This window comes from Amblyomma americanum, chromosome 2, assembly GCF_052857255.1.
Source record: "Amblyomma americanum isolate KBUSLIRL-KWMA chromosome 2, ASM5285725v1, whole genome shotgun sequence".
NCBI classification, from domain to species: Eukaryota; Metazoa; Arthropoda; class Arachnida; order Ixodida; family Ixodidae; genus Amblyomma; species Amblyomma americanum.
This window is the reverse complement of record NC_135498.1, coordinates 6,865,556-6,893,459: the sequence shown is the minus strand read 5'-3', so window position 1 is coordinate 6,893,459 and position 27,904 is coordinate 6,865,556. Positions and strand designations below refer to the sequence as shown.

Below are 27,904 nucleotides of genomic sequence, written 5' to 3'. Positions count from 1 at the left end.
AATGCCGAAAATTGAAATGCTGTGAAGCCTTATGAGGAGGCTACACTGCAAAAACGCTGAAAAGCCCGTGATGAGCGTGCAGTGTCAGCGTGCTTGAAGAACAATGCAGACGTAACCGAGGGGAACGAACATTGGTGTCGGTACAGCGAGACTGGCAGGCTGGCCACGAAGCTCAGAAACCGAAACTATGTGGGCGGGCTATTTTTTGGCCTAGCGAAGGAGCTCTGCTGTCGTCATCATGCCTGTTGTTGAGCACATTTAAGAGGCTAAAAGGTTACAATGCACCGTGCAATAGGCGGGATTTTTACACGATCGCTTGCCTTGCTGTGACTCCTTGACTCGCCCCTTCGGGAGCCTCATGCTAAGTTTCGCAAGTGGGCTTTCCCGCATATCACTATTGTACAAACGGGTTGGCGGAGCTCACGTTTGGAGAATTACAGAGGCAACAGGGCGAATGCTATCGGTGTGGGCATTAAGTTGTAACACATTACGGAAGGATCAAAGAAAAAACTGCGCGCTTTCTCATTGTGATTGTTCGAAGCAGGTGGTCGCCCATTTTGTTCACATCTGGTGTATGTGTGGGACAGTCAACTTGCGGGATTTGGCACGAGGGCTAGCTTAGCAGCGTCCGAATGTGATCAGTTTGTGCAATAAACGGCGGAGATGAAAGCGAAGAGGATGCATTTGTATTGTTTTCCTGGCACTTTAAACTTGATCATTGTATAATTTGTTGAGATATTGTGTTTAGCCATGGTCGAAATCATGAAAGTCAGCGTGGTTGGTGTATGATTGCTGGCAAATATTTGAAGGTCTTAGGATATTCGAAAATTCTCGAATACGAATTAATCAAAGCTAGTGCAGTTAAAGCTCGTTAACTCCAAGCGACCGGAAAAGATGTTCGCATTATCGAATAGTCCCAAAAAAACTGTCCAAGAACTGCTTGCATCACGGTAAATTTATTTTGCTGAGAGACTAGGCAATGATTGCCAGATTTTGAGGTGAGAACAGGGCATTAATGTGTATTTTTCACATTTCATCGATTCTTCGTTGAATGCATAATCAGGGGGCATTGAAGCAGAACTGCTCCAAAGTCATAAGGGCGTCCCGCATCCTTCACAGTGCAACATGGTGGAGCTGTACCGCTACCGTGCCACACCCATCATAAGCGACATTGTCGCGTGTGTGGAGGCTTCACCGCACAAACAGCGAATGGCATGTGACGAGCAAGCAGTTTCGGCGCATTGGAAGAGTGGAACCATGCAGATGGAAGCAAAGGAAACTGCTCAGTGGCGCCGAAGTAGCAAGAAAAAAAGGGGGAAGAAAACACCAGTGACCTGCCAGTCAGTGTCCGAAACGGTGCTCAGCTGGGTTAAGTTGCCTTAGTAAGGTGTGCGTGCGGCCTGGTAGACAGCTGATAGTTGGCTTAGTTGGCTGGTAGATGCTGACTGCTCAAGCCGTCGCTGTGGGCTGCTGCAAAGCTCAGAAAAGCGAAATTGAAACTAAACGATAGGACCGCACTTGGAGACTGGACCGTTCGTTTGTTGTCGCCATGCCTTCTCTAGCAAAAACTATCACCACTTGATTGTTTGCTTGGCACCAGCAGAACTTGTAGTCAGACACTCATCTCAGCACCGCGTGAAACTTGGCGGCATGAATTGAACATACACTATAGTGAAAGCACAAAGAAAAACATAAAAGTGAAGCTAGCAATGCCTCATTCACACTGCCATACCCCTATCACATGGTTTGCTGTTCGTCAGTCCCGCACCCAGCTTCCGGCGCGAGACTGATTATGAATGCTGACCCATGCCGTAAATCGAGCACCTTGGTAGTGTTTTCGGTGCCATTGATCTGGGGCAGGTGCGTTTACTGTGGGTAACCAAATAAATTGCGCACGTTATTTTGAAGTGTTCGTTGTTTTGAAATTCTTAGTAAAATGTTTTTATATTAAAATTGTAGGCGTTCTGGCGGGAATTTTCGAAAAGTTCGTAAATCTGGAAAATTCGTTTATGTGAGGCTCGTAGCAATGAGATTTCACTGTATAAGCAGAAATTAAAGCAATTCGATTTGTATTTGAAATGTTGAATTTTCGCGCACCTCTACTAATAACTCGGTAAATGTGAAGAGCTCATGAAGAAAAGTAGCCTTGTGGGCCCTTGAAGTGTCTTCGAAGACAGTGATTCTAAAATTAATTGTGTGCAACTTGGTGTGGCCTTTGGAGTTTGCTGAGCAGCACTGGACGTCTGTCATTTTATGAAAAATCTGAGAAAGTGTGAGGTATAAGACAAGCATGGCTTCCACTTCTTCAAAGCTATCTCGTCACCAACAACTCACCAATGCTTCTTAAAGTGTCTGAGTATGTGGGACCAAGAAAATATCAAAACCAAATGGATTTAGACATTCTTTTGCATGTTTAGTGGAACTGCTGTGACGCTGTGTACCTACAGGAGTGGGCTCTTCATGGCTGTCCAAGGAAAAAAAAACAAGTTCTTTATACTTCAACTATCAGCACCCCTAAGCTTGTTGTGCAGCTTACCAGTTGTCTAATTCTTTGCTGCTTTGTCTCTTGTTTCAGCGGCATGGCGGGTACCAATCAAACTTACAGAAGAGATCTGGAAGGTGCGTGAAACACTTTATTCATTTTGCTGATGTGCCAGCTGAAGCAAGTGCTAACAATGAAATTTTCCAGTCCCATCACCGTGCATTCAAGCTGGAAGAACATTTACATGCTAAAGAAATACTATGGGCTAAGAGGCGTGCCTTAATCAAGGGCTCCAAATCTTTTCGATCACCAGTGTTTTTAACATTTGCCAAAACCTCTATGCATGGATGTTTTTGCATTTTGTCTCTATCAAAATGTAGCTGCAGGCAGGATCAGTCCTGTGAACTTGTTATGCTTTCCAGTAAGCATTGAAGTATGGTTGGTTTTATGGGGTTCAGCATCCCAAAGCAACTCGGGCTATCAGGGACACCGTAGTAGAGGGCTTCGGCTAATTTCGACCACCTGGGGTTCTTGAATGGGCATTGACATCACAGAGTACATGGGCCTCTAGCATTTCGCCTCCATCTAAATGCGACTGCCGCCACCGGGATCGAAACCACGTCTTTCAGGCCAGCAGCTGAGCACCGTACCACTGAGCCACCACGATGGCTGAACCACTGCAGCATAAAAGATTGTAACTTAATCAGTACCTATGACTTGTGGAAGGTCAGATGTCATTATTAGTTCATTGTATGGTAAAACATCGTTAATTCGAAGTCATTGGGACCGCAAAAAATGTTCAAGTGAACCGAGCACATAAGAAAAATGGGATCCAGGCAAAAAATTTTGTTGCGGGAATGCGCTACCTTTATTGAGTGAACTCTGCTATTACCGTATATTGCCGCGCCAGTGTCGCCCCCCACCCCCACCCACCCATCTTGTTGCCGTTGCTTGCCAAAAAAAGTAAAAGGTTGACTCGGAAAAGATTAGCCAACTATTACACTCCTCGTTAATGGAATTTTTGAGCGCAGCTGCTGTGGCACAACCATAGGTGACCGTGTATGACACATGCAGTGCCAAACGGAGGCAACTGTGGATTTTGACTGGAGCAGCGCGCACAGCGTTCCGCTGCCAATGAGCCTCGCCTCGGGTGAACGGCCAGCACGCTTACAGAACACACTACTGTGGCGCCATCTGGGGAGCAGTGTGTACCTTATTGGTGACGTCATTGGCGAGCAGATGACTGTGCCCGCTACTCTTCTCTACTCATCATGCTGCCACCTTTCCCGCCTCCTCCACTTTCCTCCTTGCGCTCTCTTCGCTATCGCCGTCTTTCCTTCTCCACTGTGGTCCACACTCGTTTACGCTAAGGCTGAGGCACGCCGCTGAAAGCAGGAACAGGCGCCTATGAGCTGCGCTGTAAAACAGTCAGCACAAATACCCCCCCGTCCCGCTTCGTTCCACTGCCACACTGTGTTTTGCAGACTCCTGTACTGCTTATTGTGTAATGACTTCCTAAACGTGTTTACAGATAGCCGTCATGCTTAGAACGGGAACTGCGACTACTTGCGCATAAGCGACTGCAGTGGATTCAGTAGCAGGCAGATGTCCTCGCAACCCCTCCGTTTCAGGTGGCACACATTGGAGGGTTCGCGAAAAACGACGCACTGCCTTGCCCAAGTGAGGCGATTCCTTGCTCAAAGATTGTGGGCCCCTTAATTGTTGCACAGGTGCATGGCTGATTATGTTCGATTCAGCGTAAGATCTACGACAAAACTGCTAATCGCAACTTGTGTCAGCCATGAATTGGGGCAGTCGAACTGTCAACCAGCACTTACGTGGGCGTCTATGGGGGCCGTTTGTGGAGTCCGCACCATTTACCATAGGAACAGGCACGCGCTGCTCTGAACTTGAGGGCCACACGCCTTGTGGCCCACTCCGAACAAAGGCATGTCCTTTGTGGCTTCAGCGTTCCTCTTTGACGCAATGGGACTAGCACATTGCAGAGTGTTCTCACAGGAAGCAGCACACTTGGGGGGACAACACCACAACCGGGCAAGAGTTCCACCGTGCTGCTCTACACCCGTGAGGAGCGTTTGTTCAGTGCAATAGTTTAGAGGCCTTGTGCAACAGGGGCAGTGTTTTGCATTATACTTAAGGGTCGCTTAAGTATCGTCCAAGTTTTCTGCCTCAGTATGTCGCCAAATCAAGTTGCGCTTAAATTTTTGCATTAGGGAGTACTGTAATCATCAGTCTTTTTTTTTTTTTTTTTTTTTTTGCTGGGAGCACTGGGACTGGGGATTTTCACACATCAAACATCAGCATCACTCTGCGGCACCACCTCACAGTTCCAAGGGGCCACCACTTCACTGGTTTGCATCAAAATCAGTATAGGGCGTTCCTGCATATCACCCCAGACCTTTGAATTGACTGGGCTGGTGATGGCTGCAGCTTCAGTTATCTGAGATTTTGAATTAACCAAATTCGAATTATCAAGGTTTTACTGTACATTCCTTGCCGAAGTTGCCATGTTTACACAATTATAAGTCGACTCGAATGTAAGTCAACTCTCCCATTTCACATGTCAGGAAAAAAGAAGGGCGTGCCTTTGGGTACATTCTAAAATGAAGATTGACTACTCGTCTACACTTGCGACATTGTCCTCACTAGCACTGCCGTCGTCATCGCTTCTGTGGTTCCACAGCACATGGTTCTAATGTCATTGTCCAGCCATATCCCGCACATCACAAAAACCGCACCATGACATCTCATGGAAGAGCTAAAAATTTTGCCTCACTCCAGCCGCCGCCCCTGCATTTATCACACATTCCGAGGTGTCAAACTTGTGGCCCAGCGCGCAATTGTTCGTTTCTTCGGCTTAAAGAAAAACAGCCATCTTGAACGCAGCCTTGAACAAGCACTGGACGCTTACTGGACCTGAGCACAAATGACAATTGACACTTAAAACTGGTAGAACACAGCCAGCAGTCATCAAATATGTCAAACAGAAGCAAAGAAAAACTATGCGTGAGCAGCGTCGGCTCTTCCATCAGCTACCAACAGTCCCCGGAAGCGCTGCCATTCCGAGTGGTGATGCTGCTGCGGTCGGAACAGCGGCCCCATCAACTATCGACACTCCCTTGTGCGCCAAGTGCGCAGTTGAATGCAAGAAAAAAAATTTAGAAATCCTTTCGAACAAGCACACAGAATAGCTGAATGCTACTAGATAGGGCCGTAGAGAAAGTATAAAATTGCAGCTACGCTGTAGTATCCTTGATATCTCATTTGTCTCACCTGTATTTATGATGCCATGCTTTGGTTTTCATTGTAAGTCGACCCCCCCCCCCCCTACCCCCACCACTTGAGTTATCCAAATTCGAATTATCAAGGTTTTACTGTACATTCCTTGCTGAAGTTGCCGTGTTTACACAATTGTAATGTAAGTCAACTCTCCCATATCACATGTCAGGAAAAAAGAAGGGCATGCCTTTGGGTACATTCTAAAATGAAGATTTATTAGTCACTAGACTACTCGTCCACACTTGCGACATTGTCCTCACTAGCACTGCCGTCGTCATCGCTGCTGTGGTTCCGCAGCACATCGAATTTGGTTAATGAAATAGGTCGACTTGCAATCGTGTAAATACAGTAGACTCTCATTAAATCAAACTTCAAGGAACCAGAGGTTTTTATTTGAATTATCAGAAGTTCACCTATATGATCCAAGACTGAATGCAGTTTGCTGTATGCACAAATAGTGTTGTGTATCTACAGTGCAGTCCACTTATAACGATATTGAAAAATCCGGAAGAAATGATCGTTATAACCGATCATCGCTATATCTGGACTGCCATAAAAATGGCTGCCAAACATACCTTTGTAGCTCCTGACTCAAGTTTTACACTTGCGCTGAAGAAAAATAATTCCAGAACGTACGATTTGAGAAACAATACGTTTATATCACGTTTAACGAGCACCTCAAGCATTAGGTGTGCTAAAGTAATTTGAGATGAGCACTTGGTTGCGTGGCAGTTGCAATGTACACTGCATCCAGCTGCTGTGCGTACACTGGCGGAAACCCTTTCGCATGCATAAAGTCGATGAGTGATCCGCTTACACAGCGCACTTTGCTTAGTCATCGGTGTCGAAGGTGGGCCAGTGTCAATTTCGTCGTCGCTGTCGCTGCTGTCGTCGCGCAACGCCACACTCTGCCGTGACAACACATTCTCGGCGATCGCCTCGTCAGTGACCTCCTCGCAGAGCATAGCAACACTATCTTAGTTAAACCGTAGTTAAAACGTAGTTAAACCAAGTAGGACGTACGAAAGCACTTGAGGCAACACCACCTCAAAGGTGCAAGATCTGATCATAAGCCGCTATCGGCAGCTGCACGCAGAGAGGGGAAAGGAGGAGGGCCAGGTGCCAGTTCCGCGCGTCGCAAGGCCTCCGCCACTGGCATTACGCCAAAGGTTAAGCTTCACATAGTACGCTGTCATGCTAAAAACGATCAGCAACGCACCAATTAGCGTCCGAACCGGCGCTATGGCGAACCGGCAAACTGGGCTTATTTCGCAGACGCGCGTCCGGCAGCCGCAGTCGTTGCGGGCTAGTAGCGAAGCTCAGAAAACGGGGCGACTCTAATCGACATAGCTGGAGGAGCCAGCGTTTCAGGTCATGCAGCGCTGCAGACCTGACTCATCCGGCCTCGGTCGCTGCTCTTTCGCATGCCAGGAGAGTCGGTGCAAGACAAAAAGTTTAAATTACCGAATTTAAGAGAAATGACGGTACGGATTAAGCGGCTTTAAAATGTTGAAAATATAGCCAGCCAACCGAAATTTTGAAATTTGTTTGAATTATCAAGAGTTTTCTGAATGGTAATTATTCATTTCCTGGCACATCTTTATCTGCTTCAGTTTGTACAACCTCCTTGTCTTTTCTTGTTGGAGTTATTGAAATCATTAGCAGAATATTTTTATCATGTTCAAAATATTTTTTGTAGCGATAGCTACTGCCGGCGATGTAGCTGATCACGTGGTTGGTCACGTGACCAAGCTCGACTCGGCCAGCTGTACAGCCACACTGTCCGGTTGGTCACGTGGTGCGGAGCAGCTGCCGGCGGCGCGGCGCCATGGCTGATCACGTGGTTGGTCACGTGACCAAGTTCCCGAGCTGTAGCTATCGCGTCACTCCAGGTTTAATCGGAGCTAAACCACCGCCAAATTTTGTAGCGATAGCTACATTACAGTAGCATTTCGAGCCTTCAGCGCGGCGGCCCGCCACCCTGTGGCTGCACAGGCACACTGTCACGTGGTTGGTCACGTGGTGCGGAGCAGCTGCCGGCGGCGCGGCGCCATGGCTGATCACGTGGTTGGTCACGTGACCAAGTTCCACTCGGCCAGCTGTAGCTATCGCGTCACTCCAGGTTTAACCGGAGCTAAACCACCGCCAATTTTTATATGTGTACTGAAACTCCGCTAGTCTTTTTCAGTGTTTTTCACATAAAATGCACCATACTAGCAGCATTAAGCTCTAAGTGGTCACTTTAAATGAATAAATAACAGCAACTTTGTAGCAAAGCCTTTGGCTCTGAATTGATATTGCAATTGAAAGCTCAGATAGTTAAAATTTGGAGATTTAGTATTTTGTCTGTGCATAATTTAGGATTTGTTAAAAATGTTGCTTTTTTTATTGACATGCGTGTGACATGCACATAAAATCAGGTGTGCATAATCTTAACATAAAATCAACTCTGTACGGAGAGTAAATGTGCTTATTGTTTTTGTTGCTTTCAAATCTAGTATGCAGCTTTGCTTTCACGCAAGCAATTGCTTTAATTTTTTTTTTTTACTATTGACTATTTTCATTTGTGTTCTATTTGCAGTTCTGTTTCATGCATTTTATTGCTTCTTGTTTGTCACCTTCAGCGGTTCACTGCATCGGAAGCCTTCAAAGAAGCACAGAAAAGGAAACAGGAGAGTCGTCCCACAAAGTCTGAAGCTACTCCTCCAAAGCAGCAAAGGTTTGCATGTCTTGCCTGCCGTTACTTTTACTCCTGTCAGTTTATTGCTTCTCATTGAGGAAACTTCATTTACTATGCGTGTTATTTGGATGTGGCACATGCTTCTGGCTTGCTGATGTTTCATGGCTAAGTGGTTACTGTGTATGAAATGTGATTGCAAAAAATAAGCCAGCCAGTTATGAGGTGTGCAAGTACTAGTAGGAATAATTTTTATTTGCATGCTTCTTTAATGTTGCACAAATTCTGTCTCAGCATTGTGCATACAACTTTAGGCTGCATTAAAGTCTGCCAGTGATCAGGTAGTATACCACATACCCGGTAGGTTTCAAGTCGGAAGTACTCAGAGGTGGAGTTTTACATGAAACGTGAAGGGGAATTCAATGCGGTGAAACAAATTTCACTGCAAAGCTCATTTTTCCATTTTAGTGGCTCCTACCATCACAATAAAGAATGGGGGGGTGTAAGAGAGTGACAAGGCAGCATTACCCTGCTCGGGTGGCCTTAAACGCACTTTTGATCGAGTCTGCAACTAACCCACTTGTCTGTATTAACTATGTCACTTCCGAGTGGTGATGTCAGGCCAGTGCATGAACTCGATGAATTAAAAGGGTTATTTTATCGCACAGGTCAACACCCGAACAGGAGGAGAACATACCAGTCACAGTGACAACAACTCTTCCCGAAGACAAAGTTCCGCAGGTCCTCTTTACAGGCATAAAAGATGTGGCTGAACTGAAAAAGGTATAGCTGTCTCCTTTCTTTATTCCTTTTTATTTTTTCAGTCTAGCTCATTTTCTTATTGGTTGCTTCCTTTTTATGATTGCAAGTTGCCATGCGCCTTCCTGGGCTGTTTTTCTTCCTTTTCTTTCTGCGCCTCTACTGAGATGTGCAGTGTTATTGCACTTTCACTCCAGAAGTGCATGCTTGCAATGCCAGCCACTAATTTGCCACAGTGATTTAACAATTTCCGTCCCTCATAGCCTGAGTTGCTTTGGGACGTTAATCCCCATAAATCAAATCAAAGATTTAACAATTTCGAGTGAACAGGAACGGACATTGTAATTTGCCAGACTATCACTGTGGTACTGCAGTAAAACCTCAATAATTTGAACTCTGTTAATTTGAAAGCCCGGATAATTTGAAGAATTTCTGTGGTCCCATAGTTTCTAATGTAAATCTTACTGGATAATTCAAAGCGGCGGTGTGTACTAGTCCAGTTAATTCGAAAAGCTGGGGTGCTATTTGTGGATGTCTGATCCCAATTTTGCCGCAAACCGGTGAAGTGATGCCCCCCCCCCCCCCTCTCGGAGCCGCAAGTCGGCACTGCTGAGCAATGCCGATATTTAATATGCCAAATACTCCCAGCACAAAAACCTATCAGTACGGCTTGCGGACCGCTGAAGCATGCGCCCGCAGAGGAGAAGACGTGCTTCACTGCAATGCGGCTGTGGATTCCGGTTTCAGACTAGCAGGCTCTAAGCGTTTCGTCAAGGCACGGCCGTATTGGAGGCTCTAGCATTGAAGCACCTCCCACCTCTAATAGCATCGTCCAGCGACACGGAGCATTCTTGGTACATGCCTGCGACGGGCTGACTGTGCGCTACGCCTGCCAGCGCCATTCCTTTCAGTAGTGTGCCGAGGTTTGAGGGTTAGGTCGACCTTCAAAAATACTACCATTCTAAAATTGGGAGTCAGGCTATACACGGAGCCAACATATTTGCGGGGTCTAAGGTAGTTTTGAACAAGTGCCAGGTAGTAAACACCTTGTGCAGGTGTGCATTCCCAGCAGGATGCATAAGGTTTCATGCACAAAAAAGAACATCATTAATTCGTGTGCAAATAAGTTCCGGCAAAAAAAAAAAAGAATTCGAATTGCACATCTTTTGCCTGCCTTGTTCGCACTGGCGGTCACCTTCAGACATGCAGTAGGTAGCACAAGGGAAAACTTCCAATTCCAACCTTCTCCAGCGCGCATGTCGTGTCTGAATCCGAAACGAGAGGACCATTTGCATTTCGGTGGTTCAGTTTACGTCTAGTCAGTCGGGCCATATGCGAGTTGGAAGCAGAGTGGAACGCCGCTTTTTTGCTTTAGCCTCCATTGGCTTCAGAAGGATGTCCTTCTTGTGATTGCATCGCTACATGTTTCTTGCCTTGAGTTGCGTGCGGACATCGATGCCATCCCACAGGAAACTACAAATCAAAATGCGGCGGCAGTACGAACCACAGATTAGAAAGGGCAGTTAAATAGAGGTGAAGAAAACTGCCCGGCCCGCACAAAAGGGGGTGAGGGGGAGGCGGTGGACTTTTGCACGGCATGCGGCAACATATGTTAATTGCAAAGTTCGCCAAATAAAGGTAGCATGCACATTGCCACAAAGAAATTTTTTGTCTTGGTCCCTTTTTTTTTTTTTGCTGTGGTCGGTTAATTCGAAAACCTGGTTAATTCGAATATTTTCCGTGGTCCCAGTGACTTCGAATTAACAAGGTATTACTGTAGAACATTGATGGTGTGAATAAGTAAGAGTTAGTCAAACACATCCCTGTTTATGCTTACCATAGGTTACCAACTAGCCCGCACCCACACCTTACTGGTCAAAGACCACATTAGCACTGAGTTTAGTAGCCACTGACCACATTTGCCACCTCCGGTCATGCCTGAGAGTCTTTATTTCGGACATACTCCTATCTCAGCCCTACAAATTCTCTGCCCCTACCCATTTCCACAACTGACAACTGCAGCCTGTTTTTTTTTTTTTTCTGAAATAAACTTATTTATTCATTCATTTCGGGCACACCTCGGCCCTGGTGATGATTTGTATCCAGGTCCTTCAAACTGTCATTTTACAGAATGTGCACTTTTGCTTCAAGAACATACAGCTTAACTAAGTATTTTAGAAAAGCAGCTTGTTTTAGCTTGATTGCCAGGTTAAGGGCTGCATGAAAGTGGAAGCATCGTACAAAAGAAGAATGTGGGCTGAACTTCAACAAGGATAATCGGTGGTAACTGCAGTGCATCTGCACATGTAAAAATGACAGAAAATTGACATGTGAATACTCTTTAAACAAATGGCAGGCTGTGTATAGGACCAAGGTGTAACAGAAACACCTGACTCCATCTGGGCATGGCTCTGAATGTTTCACCATTTTCATTCTATTCAGACCAATTTTGAAACTCGAAATTGATTATTTTACATTCTTTGCCTGGATGCTAAATAGGCACTGAAGCACTTGTGTCAGCTCTTCTTGTGTTTCGTTTAATCTTTCACAGTCTAGTTTTGCTAGTGTTGTTTACGTTCTGTCACTCAGAAAAAAAACCTAAATTTACCGGTGTGGTTATGCATGTTAAAGGTAGAGAGTTTTGTAACGCTTTTGTCAAGGAATGAGGTGAGAAAAATGAAAGCTCTATGTTGTAGGGGCGTGTGCCGCTGATGAACACTGACTGACAAGCAACCAACAACATCCTCCTTTATTTCAACATACAGTTACTTATATACACAAAGCAACTCTGGTTCCTCTGGCGGCAGGTAATCACAAACCTGAACCGAAACCAAATATGGTTGATTGACCATCAAGAGAACTGCCGAGGCTGTACAGATCGCCTGCCCATGCATCTTTTGAGATGCTAGAAATACTTGGGTGACAAGAATTGGCTCTGAAATGCACAGACGATGGCTTCAGTTAAACATGTTTTTGTTAACCCTCCAGGGTGTTCTTCAGCTTGGTGGTGCCATAGCAAAGTCCCCCAAGGAGTGCACACATCTGGTGACCAACAGGATCCTGCGAACAGTGAAACTGCTTTCGGCCTTTGGGTCGGCCAAGTTCATCATCACGTCACGCTGGCTGCAGGACAGCATTGCCAACAATGCATTTGCAGGTGAGGATCTTTCACATGTGCCAATGCTGCACGTGTGCCATTTGATAAGCCCAGTAAATTGTCAGGAGGCTGCTGCTGTTCATATTGCTGCGACATTTCGGCCTGCTGGTTTTAATTGTGAGGCTAGCTGAGGCATGATTACAAGGGACACATTTTCCATTCGATGACGTACGTAAATAAAGCTGCAAAAGTTAAAAAGGTTGGCATGCATTTGAACTGAACGTTCCAGCATCTGCTGCTGGAATTTGCTAAAAAGAGGGTCGAATACAGTGCAGGTACTGATTGCCACAGTAACAGAATCGCAGGAATGAGGCAACACATCGATCACTTACAGTTTAACCCGAATACAGTAGAATCTCAATGATACGAATTCCTCGGGAGCACGTAAAATATTCGCATCATCCCAATTTGTGTGATCCAAAACAAGCAAACTTCAACACGGAAATGAACAAGAACTTTATTATGCTTAACTACTTCCGGCCGAAGATGTGCTGGAACACTTAAAACTAGCATATTCACACCCACTCATGTGCAGATGCTGAATCGGCTGACAACAGTGAGCAAACGCATGGCCATTGGTACCTGCAGTGCCATCTTGGGATAAACGCTATTGTTGACTATGAATTTTAGAGGCATGCATTTTAAATGCAAGCCAAGTTTCATGTGATGCTAGGAGAAAGAAATGAGTCACATTGCCAGAGCTGCTCCTCTGCAATGATCTCAGCTCAGTGATTTTCCATCCCTGCTGTGTTACTGTCGTTCTGTTTAAGCAAAGTTTCTGCTTGCATAATTCATTGTATCTGACACATTGGTACTCATATGGTGAAAAATCAGAGCTGAAGTTCAATGCAGCCTGTCAAGAGCAGTGGCATACAGTGTTTTGCATCCCTCAGTAACATACAGGTGTGCACAGAGATTGCACTGTGCACTGGTAATCATACAGAGTGTGGTAGTTTCTGTCAGAAGATGACATACCAAATAATATCACCAGCCAGCACGTGCACATTGGTGCAAATAGATCCAATTTCTATATTGCCCTGAGAATAAAAGCTGCCTTAGGAAGAAACTGCGGCGGTTTGCCTCTCTCTTGAGGCTGCTTGTTCACACTGCCCGAAATGAAAAACTCAACTCAAGCACCTCCTCCACTTTTGCAGACGAAGGGCCATACCAGGTTGAAGACCCAGACGCCGAGAAGACGTATGGCTTCAGCCTTACCCAAGTCCTGCAGAGGCCAGACCGGACGCCACTCTTCAAGGTGAGCAAAGCAGAGTCGTCCATGCGCAAACTCTGTATGCTTTACACGTGGAAGTTTCTGCTAATTGAAATTTCTGGGGCTACACATCTTAAATGAATAAAATGCAGCAGGTGCCGCAGGAATGGTTCAGAATGTAAATGGGTAGACCCAGAAAGCGCTTCCAGCTGCTGCAATTTCACTTATAGCTTCTCCCAACGCTCATTAGCAGCCTAATGCCCGTAACAACATGGTTCTTGTGATGCCTTTCTTCAATTCCGCTACACCCTGGGGTGAATCCTTATAGTACCTTCTCATACCTTGGCAAGTAATTTTTTGTGAGAAAACCATGAAAAATCCAGTTTTTTAATTCATGAAATAAGCTGTAAAGCAGCCATTTGGACTGGTCTGTCGAGAGTGGCTTTTTCGTATTAGTTCCATCATGCTGCCTCATTCAGTTGGCATCTTTTGAGCGCAGCAGTGCCCCAGGGCCCTTTGTGGTTTATTTTGTGAAATGGCAAAAACCACTCCATTCTGTGCTTCTGGTTCACTTACTAGTTCTGGTGTAAATATTCTCCTTTCCTCAATCAAACAGCTGCTTATTTGAAATCGCTGCCAATATATTGTTACGGCAGAGTGGAAGTGGAAGACGAAGTGGCCTCTCGCATAAAAAGGATGAACGAAGGAGAAGAAGTTAATGTGGCTCTTTGTTCGCGTTGGTGCTCCCTGCTAGGGAACTATTCATTCTAAACCACTAACGCTTGTAAATAAATGTAAATAGTATTTCCCCGTAACAATATGAACTAGATTTTCTTGTTTCAGTCGCTTTAAAAATAGAAAGAATGTGGTATCGGTTCAACCAGAAACCAGTGCTTCCACCACCGCCGCACCCTTCACAACTTCTCCGCCCCCCTCCTTCTGTGGCCGTTTAAGAAGCTCTTTTAATTCCCATCTCCTGTCAGGTGCACATATGCTTTCGCCCACGAGCCTCCAAATTTCCTGTTGTGAAGGTTTGTTAACCTGTGAAACTGTTTCCTCACACAAGACTGCAACTACTGGTTGCAGGGCATGATCTTCTTCATCACTCCTGGAGTCTACCCATCGCCTCCTGTTCTCAAGGAAATTGTGGAATGTTCAGGTGGAATGGTGTACCTGAAGAAGAGGCCTTCACTCAAGCAGGTCACATCTGTCACACAGGTAATCCACACCACATGTTACGAAGGCTCTGCGTCTTCTCAGGGCAGGCTCATAGTTACGTTCTCATTACTGCAACTGGCCACAACCCTCAGAAGAGCTGAACTGAATCCTCCTTGTAGCACACTGCATAATGTAGCTGTGTTTTGTATTGTTACAGATGTCAGTGGTCCACAAGGAATGTTGTGAAATGCAGGCTATTTTTATACATGTGCTGTTATAAAGTAAAACACCAATAATTCGAATTCATTGGAACCTCAGAAAATATTCAAATTAAGTGGGTCTTCAGATTAACCAACCGCAGGAAAAAATTGAAATGCAGCCAAAAAGAAATTTTTTGCGAGAGCGCTTTTATTTAAAGTAATAAGAGATGATGTTAAACTAGCCGCCTAACTACGGTACACCACTCAAATAAACAGTGCAAGCAAGCTGTCACGGGCACAGAGCTAGAATGGTCACATCGCGGGGCGTGCACTGATGCTGCTTGGGATTTGGGGTGTTTCAATGCCAGTGCCTCCACTAGATGCTGCATTGACGAAAGCGCTGAGAGCATGTGACGTTGAAACTGGCATTCCCTACTCAGTTGCAGTGAAGTAGGTCTTCTCTTCCGCAGGCATGCGTTTCGGTGATCTGCGAGCTGTATTGTGACCGGTTTTTGTGCTGGGAGAACTGGGGCTGGGGAACTTCGCCTGTCAAGCATCGGTATTGCACTCTGGCGGCGGCAGCTTGTGGCTCAGAATGGCAGTTGCTTCACCAGCTTTGCAGCAAAACCAGGATAGGGAATTCCTGCATAGGGTACCAGATCTTCAAATACCGCACATTGAAAATTATAATACCCCTGTCACGCTAGCAAATTTAACGTCATTCGAATCGAAAGGCGTTAGCATCGTATGTCATTAATCAGCTGCTACATGGGAGCATTTAGTGTCATTATAGATTCAGATGAGCTTAGCGAACTCATTCGCATTCGATCTTGAACTTCATGTATAATCTGGATACCGGATACACAGCAGAAACAAACAACGCCAAAAAAATAATGTGCACACTGCCAAAGTTAAAAGTTCTATTTATTAAAGTTTTGCTGAGAAAAAATGTTAAAATTGATGTGAAACTATTTGCACTGGAGGCTGTTGTGGATGGCTGTTATTTTGATCTCAGCAGCGGCCCACGGTAGCGTCTGACCGTGAAGTACGACCTTGTCGCCGACCTTTGGACCGTAGTGGTGGCCTAGTGGTCTGAGCATACACCTCGCATGCGGGAGGCGCGGGGTTCGATCCCCAGTGCCGTCGGGTACCCACCGGTGATACAATGGGTACAAGCTTTCCCCTGGTCTGGTGCTCGTCTTATTTCGGGCGAAATGCTTGGGAAATGGGTCTTGGGAAAGTCCAGGATTTTTTGTTACATCCAGGTTCTCATTACATGCAGTTTTCCTTTCAATTTCTTCATGACCTGATCCAGTACTCAGTGATCTCCCGGTATAAAGGAGAGTGGCTGCAACAGCATCGTCAGCATCAGCATAATTTTTTACTGTGTAGCACCGAAAGAGACCAAATGATTATTGGTGCATCAATTGCCATTCAGTCTGAATGGCTATAAATCTTCCAATTTGACAGGGATATGAGTCTACTTTTTTTCTTTTCTTTTTTTTTTTTTTCAAAATAACCTTCCAAAATTTATGGGTCGACTTCCAGTCGAAGTCGACCTATACATAGAGTCATAAGGTCGACCTATATGCTGGGCCAAAAGTGGCTTCGACCAAGCCGCAGGTAGTATCATGCCCCGTGCATGCATTATTCCAGAATACCGTATAAACGCGTGTAATGGCCGCACTTTTTTTTTCCAGATTTGAGGGCCAATTTTCGGGGTGCGGCCCATACACGCGATTTCCGGAAAAAAAAAAACTTTTAAAGTGAAAGCACACCAATCATGAAATCAGCGGCATTTATTCTACGTTCAGTTGCCACTCACGGTGTATTCCAACTCCGAGCTGGTGCTGTGCTCCGGTGCACGCTCATTCCACAAGAAGTCGCCCAGCACGTCTGCTTTCAACACGTAGCCGTTGTTCCACGCTTCCATCGCTTAGCAGAGCAGCTCTTCTTCCAGTTCAGGAAACTTGCATGGCTTGCCTTGGAAAGTGCGCTTTTTGCAACTTGTGTTCCTCAATGCATCCTTTTGGTTGCACCATCGTCGGACGCACTTCTCGGCCACGTCGAATTTCCTGCCCGCCACACACTTGCCATGTTCGACAGCAAACTCCCAGCCGTGTACCTATTAAGATGCTTGTCCATCGTGCTAAAACTGCTAAAGCTACAGTGATCGGCGGCAGTACGCAAAAGCCACAACTATGGTGATCCACAACTCCCGTGCCTTTAACAGCCACAAAAAGCCGGAGCTGCCGATACTGATGCTGATATGGATACTGGGAGCCGGCGGGAGCTCGCGGCGGAGGAAAAAGTTGTTGATGATGATTATCATGAGCCACGGCCTCTAGTGCCATCCATGGGTGGCACCTGTAAGCTCCTTCACACATGCATCGCCTCTGTGATCAAGCGCACCGTTGCTCGCAGCCGGAGTTGATTGCGGAGGCCACGGCGCATGCTGCATTTCGAAGGCTATTCCCGCGTGGGTCGTGTGGAAAGTTTGCGTGACGTCACTGTCATCAAGTGCGGGTGTCGGGATGGCTCGGCGCCACGCGGGACGACTCACCACATTGGCACGCGTGGCGGCCATGTGTTCGACAGTGCGCCCTGACGTCACTGTCGTCGGGCGCTTCAGGTGGCCTCCCGATTGGGCACTGTGTGGCCTGACGTCACTGTTGCAAGGCGTGCGTGGTGACCATCCGCTTGGGTGTGGTGTGGCGGCGGCGGTGGCGGCAGTTTACTTTGCGGTATCGTGTGGAAAGCATGCCTTGTCTCGCCAAACCAGCATCTCCCAACATGCGCCGTGCGCAGCCGCTGAACGCAAGCGGCCCTGAAGAGAGGCTGAGCATATACATTGCATGCATCAGGGCAGCGAGGCTCGCCCGACAGCACAGAGTCCAGGGACGCAACGGGCCAACGCAAGAGAGGCAATGCGTTTGAAGCGACTCGCTGCATCTCCGGGTAACAAATATTCACATAACAGTGTATGAGTTGCGTGCCTTCGTGGTGTTTCCGGCGTAATAAATTGCTGTCGGCAATGGTGTCAGGCTTCCGCCATTTCACACTTTAGTCTCGACAAAGTGTCTTCCGTAATTTTTTCTAATATTTCCTTCTGGAAAACGGTGCGGCCCATACATGGGTGCAGTGCTTACACATGTTTATACGGTAGTCATCATACATTAAAACAAACTTATACTGAGATGCGCTGCGAAATTTTATTTTCATATGATAGAAAAGAAACACTGTTGACAAGCTGTGGGCATTAAATGGAAAAACGGCAATACGGTGTGGGCTGGCAACAGTTGTGGGGGAACGAAACCATGTCACCAGTCCCATACGCTCGGAAGCGGTTTCGCGCGTTTTTGCATTCCTTTTCGTCATTTCTGCATTTCACTTCACCATGGTGACAGTTGCCAGCAGGGGTGTGTGTGCTTTGTGCTGCTGCCCGACAGACTCCAGGATGCAGCCGCAACCTTGACAACAATACAGTGCGGCTTTCTAGCAGCAAGTCGTTGTCTGTTTGATGTGTCAGAAAAGTGTGTGAGGGTATAGAGCAAACAAAAAAGCAAACTTTGCGTGCGCTGCTCCGCACCATTCCTTTCACAGACCCAAGTCCAGACAATACCCTGCCGTTAAGGAGGTGGTTCAAGTGAAGGCATGCACTGAGCTTAAAGTGCCCAAATAAATGGGTCACAAAGTTCATGAAACGGAAGGTTTGAGCCTAAGACGACACATGGCCATATGCTAAAGGTCGCCCAAACCGTACAAAGAAAAATGGAGTGTGTTTCTGTTCTATGTGAGTGACCTGAGGGCAAAACATTCTTTCCTGCTTGGTCAGATCGGCAAGGCCGACCAGACTCCGGTCTGGTGTGACATGCCTAGTAAGAGGAAAAGGGAGCACCAGGTTCACCTGCTGACAATGGACAACACGCACATCCATTTCACATTCATGTTGTGCTGTACTGTACGGCAGATGGGCACAAGCTACCACCCTTTATTCTGTTGAAGAGGGAAACGATCCTGACGAAGGAAAAGTTTCTGCCTAAAGTTATCGTGCAGGTGAATGAAAGGGGTCTTTTTAATGACGAAACTGTCCTCGAATGGTTTCATCTCGTGTGGCACAGGCATCCAGGTGTGCTGAAAAATCCCCATACTGTGCTCGTCCTGGACTCCTTCCGTAACCACATCACCAACTGTGTGAAAAAAATGGTGGCAGACTCTGGATGTGACCTGGTCATCATTCTGGGCAGATTGACACCTACTCTTCAGCTGCTGCTCTATGTGGTGCTGAACAAACAAGCCATTCAAAGACCACGTCCGTGCGTTCTACAGTGAACGGCTCCAGCAAGAAAACCTGAAGACACCAATAGGGCAGCTGAAGCACACACTTCCAGAGATGCCAGGAATGGACTGCAAACCAACATGGCCTGTATGCATTTTTCACGTGCGGCGACCAGCAGCAGCAGTGGCTTACAAGATGGCAGCGTCTGCAACTGCTGCCTTCTCGCACGCGACGACGAGTCTCGGGAGATGCCCCATGGACCAATAGATGTTTTTTTGCATGACTGTCTTCTGAAACATTTATGGGCGAGCCAACCAAACTTTTGCCCATAGGGGTTGCGTGTTGGGGGTAGACTTGTAATTGGCAATATACAGAACTGGAAGACGCGGGATCTCGGTTAAAATCATCCGCTAAAATTTACATTAGAAATTGCGGGACCGTTGAAATTCTTCGAATTATTGGGGATTTTGAATTATCAGTGTTTTACTGTATTTACCTGTCGTTTTGGCAGGAAACATCATGAAGCGAACAGTGTGATCAGAGGCACACTGTAAAGGACGAAGAAATACGAGACAACTAGGCCAGCAGAACCTCATAATGCCCATCGCTTTTGTGATCTTGTGTTTCTTCATCCTTTACTGTATGCCTTCAATTGCTCTGTACACCTATACTTACCAGTTTGACAACTCCATAGCTGCTACATTTTCATCCACATCAGTATAGTAACTGCAACAAGTGCAGTGAGCCACTACTGTAGCTCAGTCAACTGAACACTCCTAATGAGGCATGTCCCAATATTCGATAATTTTGAACATTCGGTCCAATAGTAAAGCATTCAATATTTGATTCGATCTGGTTGTTTGCTGTTCGAAATCTCGAAGTGTTCGTCTCGAACGAATAACGTTTAGCGAATAATGTTTCTGGAACTCTTCCTCCGGGTGGTTTCGATTCAGTATACTTCCTCTGGTATTGGCGCCGTGGCCCGCGCACAACCAAAGCCCCGACTCCACACTGCATGCCTGCGCTCCCGCGCATATCCTAGAGGCGGTCTGCACATGCTCCTGGCAACAAAAGCAAGCAGGCGGAAGCGCGACGCCCAGATCTCTATCTGCCAGGTGTCTGCAGCTGCATTACTCGCGGTGCACATGTGCCATGTCAGGCACGGCCACGTGAATCAGCAGAGAGATTCAGCTTAGCACTATCCGCCGCCAGTGTGCACGCGCTCATTGATCCTGACGGGACAGACGTGCAAACAGCTAACTGGCGCCTGGCGCCTTGCAACGGCTCCCTTTACTTTTATGGAACGAGTCTGAACTGACTGCAGCCGCCCCTCTTCTCCTGCTCCATTTTTTTTAGTTTATTTTTTATTGTTTTTCTTTTTAGTTTTGTTTATTTGTTATTTTTGTTTTATTATTTTTATTCCTTTTTTATTTTGTTACATATATGTTGCTTATCAACTGTTGCTTCATCAGCTTTTACATTTTATTTTATTTACCGTACAACTTATGATTCCAGCTAGTGCGGACAACCTCTGTCCACAGATTTCCTTCTACAACGTCCTTCCATGCCACTCATGAGCCAAGGAAAGCTTACGCCTTAAAAAGGCATGGCGGCGTGAGCGCAAAGGGGAGCTAGCACAAGACACGTTGAGATGGGTGCCCCTTTCCGACGCCCGACTCTGGGTGGCACTGGCCTTGTTTGCATGCGCCAAGCAGGTGCCATAGAGTCACCGCTTAAAAGCAGCAGCTGCAAAACAACACAGTCTCAATTAAAAAATGCCAGTTGGAGGCCCCACATATAGGTCTCACAGCGCACAGATACATCGGCACTGCGTATAGGCCAATTCCCCCAATTTCCGATGGCCATTTTTACAGCATGTCGACACAGTTTCAGTGAGTGTGGAAAAGCTTCAAAGCACTCTTAGTTTTTTCATGTAATGGTGATGATTATGGATTTTTATGGCGCAAAGGCATCTAAGGCCAAAGAGCGCCATGACACAAGGTATTTTTCTTTTTCTCAAGGTGGGGTCAAAGACCAGTTTTCCAAGCATTTCACCCTAAATAAGCCGAGCACCAGACCAGGGGAAAGCTTGTACCCATTGTATCACCGGTGGGTACCCGGCGGCACTGGGGATCGAACCCCGCACCTCCCGCATGCGAGGCGGATACTCAACCACTTGGCCACCACTGCGGTCTCGTAATGGCTCTGTGTGTTAAAAAAATTTATGATTTTGAAAAGGCCTGTAGTGCTTCCATGCTTCCAGCCTTTTTAGTGTGCCCAGAAGTATTCGATTCTAAATTATTCAAAGAAAATTACTACTTGCTTTGAATTCACTTAGAGCCAAAAAAAAAAAAAACACTATTCACGCATACCTACTCCTAATCCTATGCGCTGCCGTGGTGGCTCAGTGGTTATGGTTCTCGGCTGCTGACCGGAAAGGCACGGGATCAATCCCGGCCACAGAGCCCTCCACTATGGCGTCCCTCGTAGTCTGATTAGCTTTGGGTTGTAAACCCCACGAACCATAAACCTGACCTAATTTGGTACAAAGGTCATGATTTACTCCTGCTGGTACTGTGGGTTTTTTTTTTTACCTTTTCTATTTTTGCATTTCTGTTGTTACTTGTTTTCCTTCTGCTGGTTACTGTGAAAAAATGTTCCCATAATTTCAAATTTGGCAAAAGGAACCCTTCATTTCCTTTCCTCGATGCAAACAGCTGGTGGTCTCTTCTCATTCATTCTTCGTTCACTTAACAAGCCATTCATCTTCCCGCTCCTGGTTGCCCCTTTAGCGAACGACACCCTTCAATTTTTATTTTGTGTGTCGGATGCAAGTTGTTGCTTTTCTTCAATACCAGACCAGTAAAAAAAAAGTGTTGAAGAGTTGGCTAGGTACTCCATAAGACCATGCCTTAGGCACAGTCGAGAGCAAATAAGCCACGGGAGCTTCATGAACTGATTGTCACACTTGCAGTCTGCGATGGTGGCGGGACCTATGATCAGCGAAGCAAATCAGCTGCATCACGTATCGAATGACTGATATAAGCTGAGCCTTACACTTCTTCAGCCAAGCAATTTGTCAGCCCGTTATGTCGCTCGGAGTTGCACACCGGATCACAGTTGACACCTCAGGCCTTATCCTGGAAGTGTCCATTAAGTGGAACTCACTTCAGTCCACGCCATTTGGTTGGAGCACTGAATGCGGAAGAGATGGCTACGTGACAACAACTAACCTGTTTTTCCCTACTACCTCATCTTTGCTGAAACTAGACTTACCACCACATTTATTATTGTGCAGTGATTTAAAAAAAAAAATGCTACAAGTGTACACCAAAAGCTACAATGCTACTACTTCTATTTATTTATTTATTTCCCAAATACTGCAGGCTTTGCAACGGGCCCTAGCTGGAGAGGCAAGAAGACTAGTACAATAGGGCACAATATGAATTTATCACAGTTAGAATACAAAAGCGAAACATGACTATGTATAAGAAATAATCAATTTGTCAATTGACTCAGTGGACATAATCATTTTAGAATGCAGCTTGTTCCGTTCCTCAATTGTGCGTGGATAAAAAGAGTACTTCAAGGCATTCATTTTGGCATGATATGGAGTTAGAGATTGAGCATGATGGTGCCTTGTATGTCAAGTAGGAATGGTCATAAGATAAGATGAGGACTCATAGAAATTTTGTTGTTTTTTTATATAAAAGCATTTGAAAGCATAAACAGGTGGTAGTGTTTAATTTAAAATCTGTGGGAGCTTCTACACAACTAATATATTTCAAGACAGTGATGGCGGCATCTTCCCTTTTTCGAAGAGGAGAATGCACCCAGGTTAAGCACGCCTATTTAGACATGTCCACTTATGGCCCCTATATGCACTCCACATTTCTTGCTGCTAAGCACACACGCTGTCATATTGCATGCTTCTGGCATGCAGTTTGCTCACCACTCCCATGGTCTTCAGACGTTTGCTTGCTTGCAAGAGTACATGTTTTCATGCCTCAATTTCGCCATAGATAATGATGTGCATAACTCGGCTTTTCTTTTTTCTTCGCTTGTTTCTCAGGGAGGAACCAAGTTTGTTGTCGTCTCATGCGACAATGACCTGCATCTCTGTCGGGAGTACATGTCAAAAAATATCAGTAAGTAAAGTGCATGATGGCTTTTGGCAGAAATTTTGCTTGCTTGTTGTTCATCATTTTTGTTCTCCACTGTGTCTATTTAAGCCTGGTTTTCTCTCAGCAATACACCCTGACCAATCTTGTTGAAATTAAGTTGCGGCCTGGTTTGTGCCCACAAATTGGCATTGGTGTATATTTCACTGGAATTCTGAGTCGTAAATTTGCAAAATTTTAAAATGCCGATATGTTGTGTGAAGCCCTGCAGCAGAAAATAATGGCAGAACCTTTGAAATCTACATACTTGGAACATGTTGAGTGAGCATAATGGCTAAAATAGCATATGGCATTCAACAATGTGTCAAGAGTTTTGCCTGGGCTTTTTGTCTTAGTAGTTTCACGCACAGTCACATTGACACATTGCAAGTGCATCTTCACAGTGGAAATCAAAACTGGTCATAATACATGTGGACAGAATTATTTATTCACCGTGGATAGGAGAAACTAAAGCACCATAAGTTTACTACCAAGTCACCAGTAATGATAACAAGCACAAGTATGTTGCGTGACAAATTTCTGAAAAGTACTGCACGGCAACTTTGCTTTCCCACGTTTGATGTACATGCAATATGGGATGTGAATTTCGAAGGCCATGCTGTAGCCACTCGTAATACAAATTGATCATATATTTGGCAATATAAAGCTGCATTGAACTATAAAATGGTTGTTATTCAGTTTGAATTTGGAGACACACTGTACCATATTTACTCGCATATTGGTTCATGCATCGTATAGGTCAGCATCCCAGCTTCGGCAAACGGGGAAAAAAAACATGATTGTCATATAGGTCGAGCAGTGGAATCTCGGAGCAGCAAACATTCACTGAGGCAGCAGGCATAGAGCATCACATATCGGAGCAGCTGTGGATCATTGAAGAAACTAGTCACCGTAGGCGATGCATGCACTTGTGAACCGAGTGCAAATTCGACACTTTGTCCTGAGGAAACTGCGATAGACCACACGATACATAAGGCCCTCATTTTGTTGTGTTAAAGTTCAGCAGACGCCTTCAACATCCACAGCATCGCCAGTGTCTCACGCAAAAGGCTCTCTCGATGCTTTCCTCTGTGTCCACATCTGATGCATTTTTCGGCGGCATCGAACTCATGTGTATGCGCAAAATATTTTGATGGCTTTGCTCAAAGATGAAGACTTGTTTAAATGCAACAACAGTCACCAAGTTCAGGAGGCACAACTTGCTGTACTGTTCAGTGACAGGGAGAAGTTGAGTTTTTACAACAAGGATTCTGAAGCGCAAGTTTCATGTGGTGACTCCGCAGCAAGACTTTGTGCTTATCCTCGTATCAGTCTTATCTGAGAGTCTTTCACATTTCTTTCTTGAAAATGAAGAGGCACGTGAAATCTTCGCGTAGCAATGGGAGTAGCAGCAGTAGCAGGGAAGGCGGCGACACCTTCCTGTGAAGTCGAACCACAAGAAAGCAATTTTTTTAGATACTTTTGTTCATAAACGTCTACCCAATTTTGAGTGCACTGTGGCCACACTTCTCGCGGTACATTTGTGTAGCTTTTTTTTTATGCATTAGCATTAGAATCCTCATTATCACAAAAAAGTGTCCACTGTTTGCATGTAAAGCCTCAGTTGGCAAGAGGGAGGGTAGAGAGAGAGATCGCCATCCACCTTCAGGGAAGAGAAAGGAGGGCAAGGGAAAGTGGTAGAGGGAAGAGAAATAGAGGTTGGTACTGCAACGGGTGGCAAGAGAGATACCGTGTTCGCCAGCCAGCATCCAAGGGGTACTGCATGTCACGCTGTCTCGCACAATCTGAACCTGGCAGAATCTGCTGCAACCAGCGGCTGCCTCATCCAGCAGGAGCACTAATGCTAATGCATGCTTTACTTCATGAATTGCATTGATCGCCTGTGAAATTTTTTTTTCCCCTGTTTCGTGCCCCTAAAGCCTGTTCTCATGCTACATACAGTAACGTGCTGAGAAAAGCTGAAAGTTTAAACTGAAATTTCATGCATCTTAGGGCATAATTAAACCTTTCTTTTTAGAAATCTCACCTGTTTGTGAAAATTTTCTCTGGTGAGAGTAGCCTCACAATCCCATGTATACACCACGTTTCGTATTCATTGGCCTGGGTTGTAAAAAATTCTTCTGAAACTCCTGGTATTCTAGGTTCGAACACCAACCACAGTGTAGCTTATGGTGGCCTGTGTTTTTTGATTAAGTATTTAAAAATGGAACTTGCGTGGATTGTCCAGAATTGACAGAAAACTGCATTCAACTGCGGCAGAATTTTCGTCGAGGCGAGTAAAGCAGCTGCTTTGACAGGGTACTTCATCTGACAAACTGCGAGGAAACAAGTGTCCCTGCTCAGAGCAGGAGTGGGTCTCATAGTTCCCCAGGTGGCACAGCCTCTCAAACTGGCTGCTTCGCTCATCGGAACAAAGATTCTGCTGTAGCGAACTGTTGTTTTTCACCGATTCCAGACAATCCAGGCAAGTTAAGGTGTTAAATTACTTTAAAAAAAATGTAGACCCTCATAATTAACCTCAAGGCTGGTGTCTGAGCCAAGTAGGCCAGTAGTTTCAGCAAGCGAATTTTTTACAACCCAAACCGATCAATATGAAACGCACTATATATAGATTGCACTGCATTAATTCTTCTCAATGACCTGTATTAATGATTTTCTTCTTTACTGTTATTGGCATTGGTTGAAGTTCTTAGAATGTGAATTAAAGAGTGTAACTCAAAACTAAAATTTAGTTCAAAATAGTGTGGTGTTCAGCTCATCCTCCACAGTTTGGCATTTTGTACACTTAAGTTCACCTACATGAAAGCCACAATTTCATGTACCTGGCAGATAAAGAGCATTCTCTTCTTCTGTTCCAGGCATCTACTCAGCTGAATTCATCCTGACGGGGGTGTTGCGGCAGTGCATCGACTTTGATGCCTTCCTCCTCTCATGACAGTCACAGGACATGTGAGTGGCTCTCCCGTCAAATGAAAATAAAAGATAAAAAGGAGTATAAACAAGCATTTAACTTCTCTCCTTGTCTTTCTGCGTGTGTATCTTACTGTCAAGCAATTATCAGTGGTGACGTTGGAGCCTTCGCTACCAATCCTCCATCTTTTTTCTTCCATGCCCTGTCGGAGTTGGTATTCAAAGAGAAGAGAGCATTTTTCGTCTATAGTGCAGGTCCAAGCGTTTTGATCATGAACATGAAGTGCCCAAATTCAGAACTAGAACTGAATTGTTAAAATCCATTTTTCAGACATATTGCTTAAAAATGGAATGCTCTTTTTTTTTTCTGTTAGCATTGTTGGCTACAACTTGTTTGAATTGTAGTTGTAAAATGCTTGCCTAATTTATTTCGTATACCCCCTGTCTCGCTGTAATTTCAGACAGAACGCTGTGGGTGACTAAATAAATAAAGTGTGCCTTTCAGATTATCTGGCTTTTCTACTTCTGTGTTGTAACTTTAATCAAAGTTCACTGTGAATTGCTTGTAATTGAAAAACAGCTTTAGTTGCTGGAAGATCCTTTATCTATGAGGCACCCATAGCGGCGGAGACACTGTTATTCACATTGTTAACAATAATTCCCAGCTGCTAGTTATAGCCACTGTCATAATATTCAGGAGTGAGTTGCAGCTTTGCGAATGAACTTGTTCTCTTTATTTTTCAGATGTACAAACAATTTAGGCACCAACTGCTCAGAAGTGACATTCAAACCATCGACCAAACGTTTGCAAGAACTTCCCGAGTCGTCATGCAATGTTCAAAACTGATGCGATCATGCCGTGTCATTCTATGCAATATTTTTTTAAGCTCTATGTTTGATGTGTTTCATGTGCATGTGTTTGCTTTGATGGGCGATATTATTTCTTTTTGTTCTGTGTGAACTTTGTTGATAGACTCAACAAAGTGTTAAAAAGCATTGCATTTGTTTTCACATTAATTCATTGTGTTCCATGTCATATGTTTGATATAATGCTGTTGTTTGCATTTGATAACTTTCTAGTCAATGACATGGGGCTTCAGCTCTCATTTCGTGCTTGTTTTCATGGTTCATAGTAGTGTTTGCAGGTTTCCTCCCAATGATGTCACTTTGAGTCTGTACATACCTGTCATTTCGGTGTCAACATTTTGTGAATTAAATATTGAGTTTGGTTTTTGACAAAGTTTCAGTTGGTCTCCTGTTTATTTTTTTTCCTTTGCAGGCTTTACACTGTGGCTCTTTGTACTCCTGTGTTCAATATGAAGAATATTTGACACTGCTTGCCTTAGTATAAATTAATAAATTTAAAGAAAAATGTGTAATTTTCTCGTAAGAGCCATGGAGCTTTTGTTAGCCCACAAATAACACAATCATGTATGGTCCTGTTTAAACCATGAGTATATTTTGATAGGAACATATGTGTCTCAGCTCTGTGAACGTAGTTGTAGCATTGTGATGCGGCATGCTTTCTTAGTTCTTACTATTAAAATTGTCAAAAATTGGGTTCAGTTGGCTTGCAACTCGGCAGATATTT

At 45.1% G+C, this 27,904-nt stretch overlaps 1 protein-coding gene across 6 annotated transcripts in view; it reads left to right on the top strand.

Annotated features, from left to right (window-relative positions):
* LOC144120484 (uncharacterized) overlaps nucleotides 1-27,559 on the top strand; it is an 82,468-nt gene extending 54,909 nt beyond the window's left edge. For all 6 annotated transcript variants that reach the window (XM_077652918.1, XM_077652922.1, XM_077652921.1 and 3 more), the window contains 9 exons: nucleotides 2,576-2,619; nucleotides 8,407-8,501; nucleotides 9,128-9,242; nucleotides 12,207-12,375; nucleotides 13,530-13,630; nucleotides 14,672-14,803; nucleotides 23,295-23,370; nucleotides 26,262-26,352; nucleotides 27,058-27,559. In XM_077652918.1, coding sequence (XP_077509044.1) covers nucleotides 2,576-2,619; nucleotides 8,407-8,501; nucleotides 9,128-9,242; nucleotides 12,207-12,375; nucleotides 13,530-13,630; nucleotides 14,672-14,803; nucleotides 23,295-23,370; nucleotides 26,262-26,338 — 809 coding nt within the window. In that variant the 3' untranslated portion in view covers nucleotides 26,339-26,352; nucleotides 27,058-27,559. The remainder of the gene's footprint in view (nucleotides 1-2,575; nucleotides 2,620-8,406; nucleotides 8,502-9,127; nucleotides 9,243-12,206; nucleotides 12,376-13,529; nucleotides 13,631-14,671; nucleotides 14,804-23,294; nucleotides 23,371-26,261; nucleotides 26,353-27,057) is intronic.
* The last annotated feature ends 345 nt before the right edge of the window (nucleotides 27,560-27,904 follow it).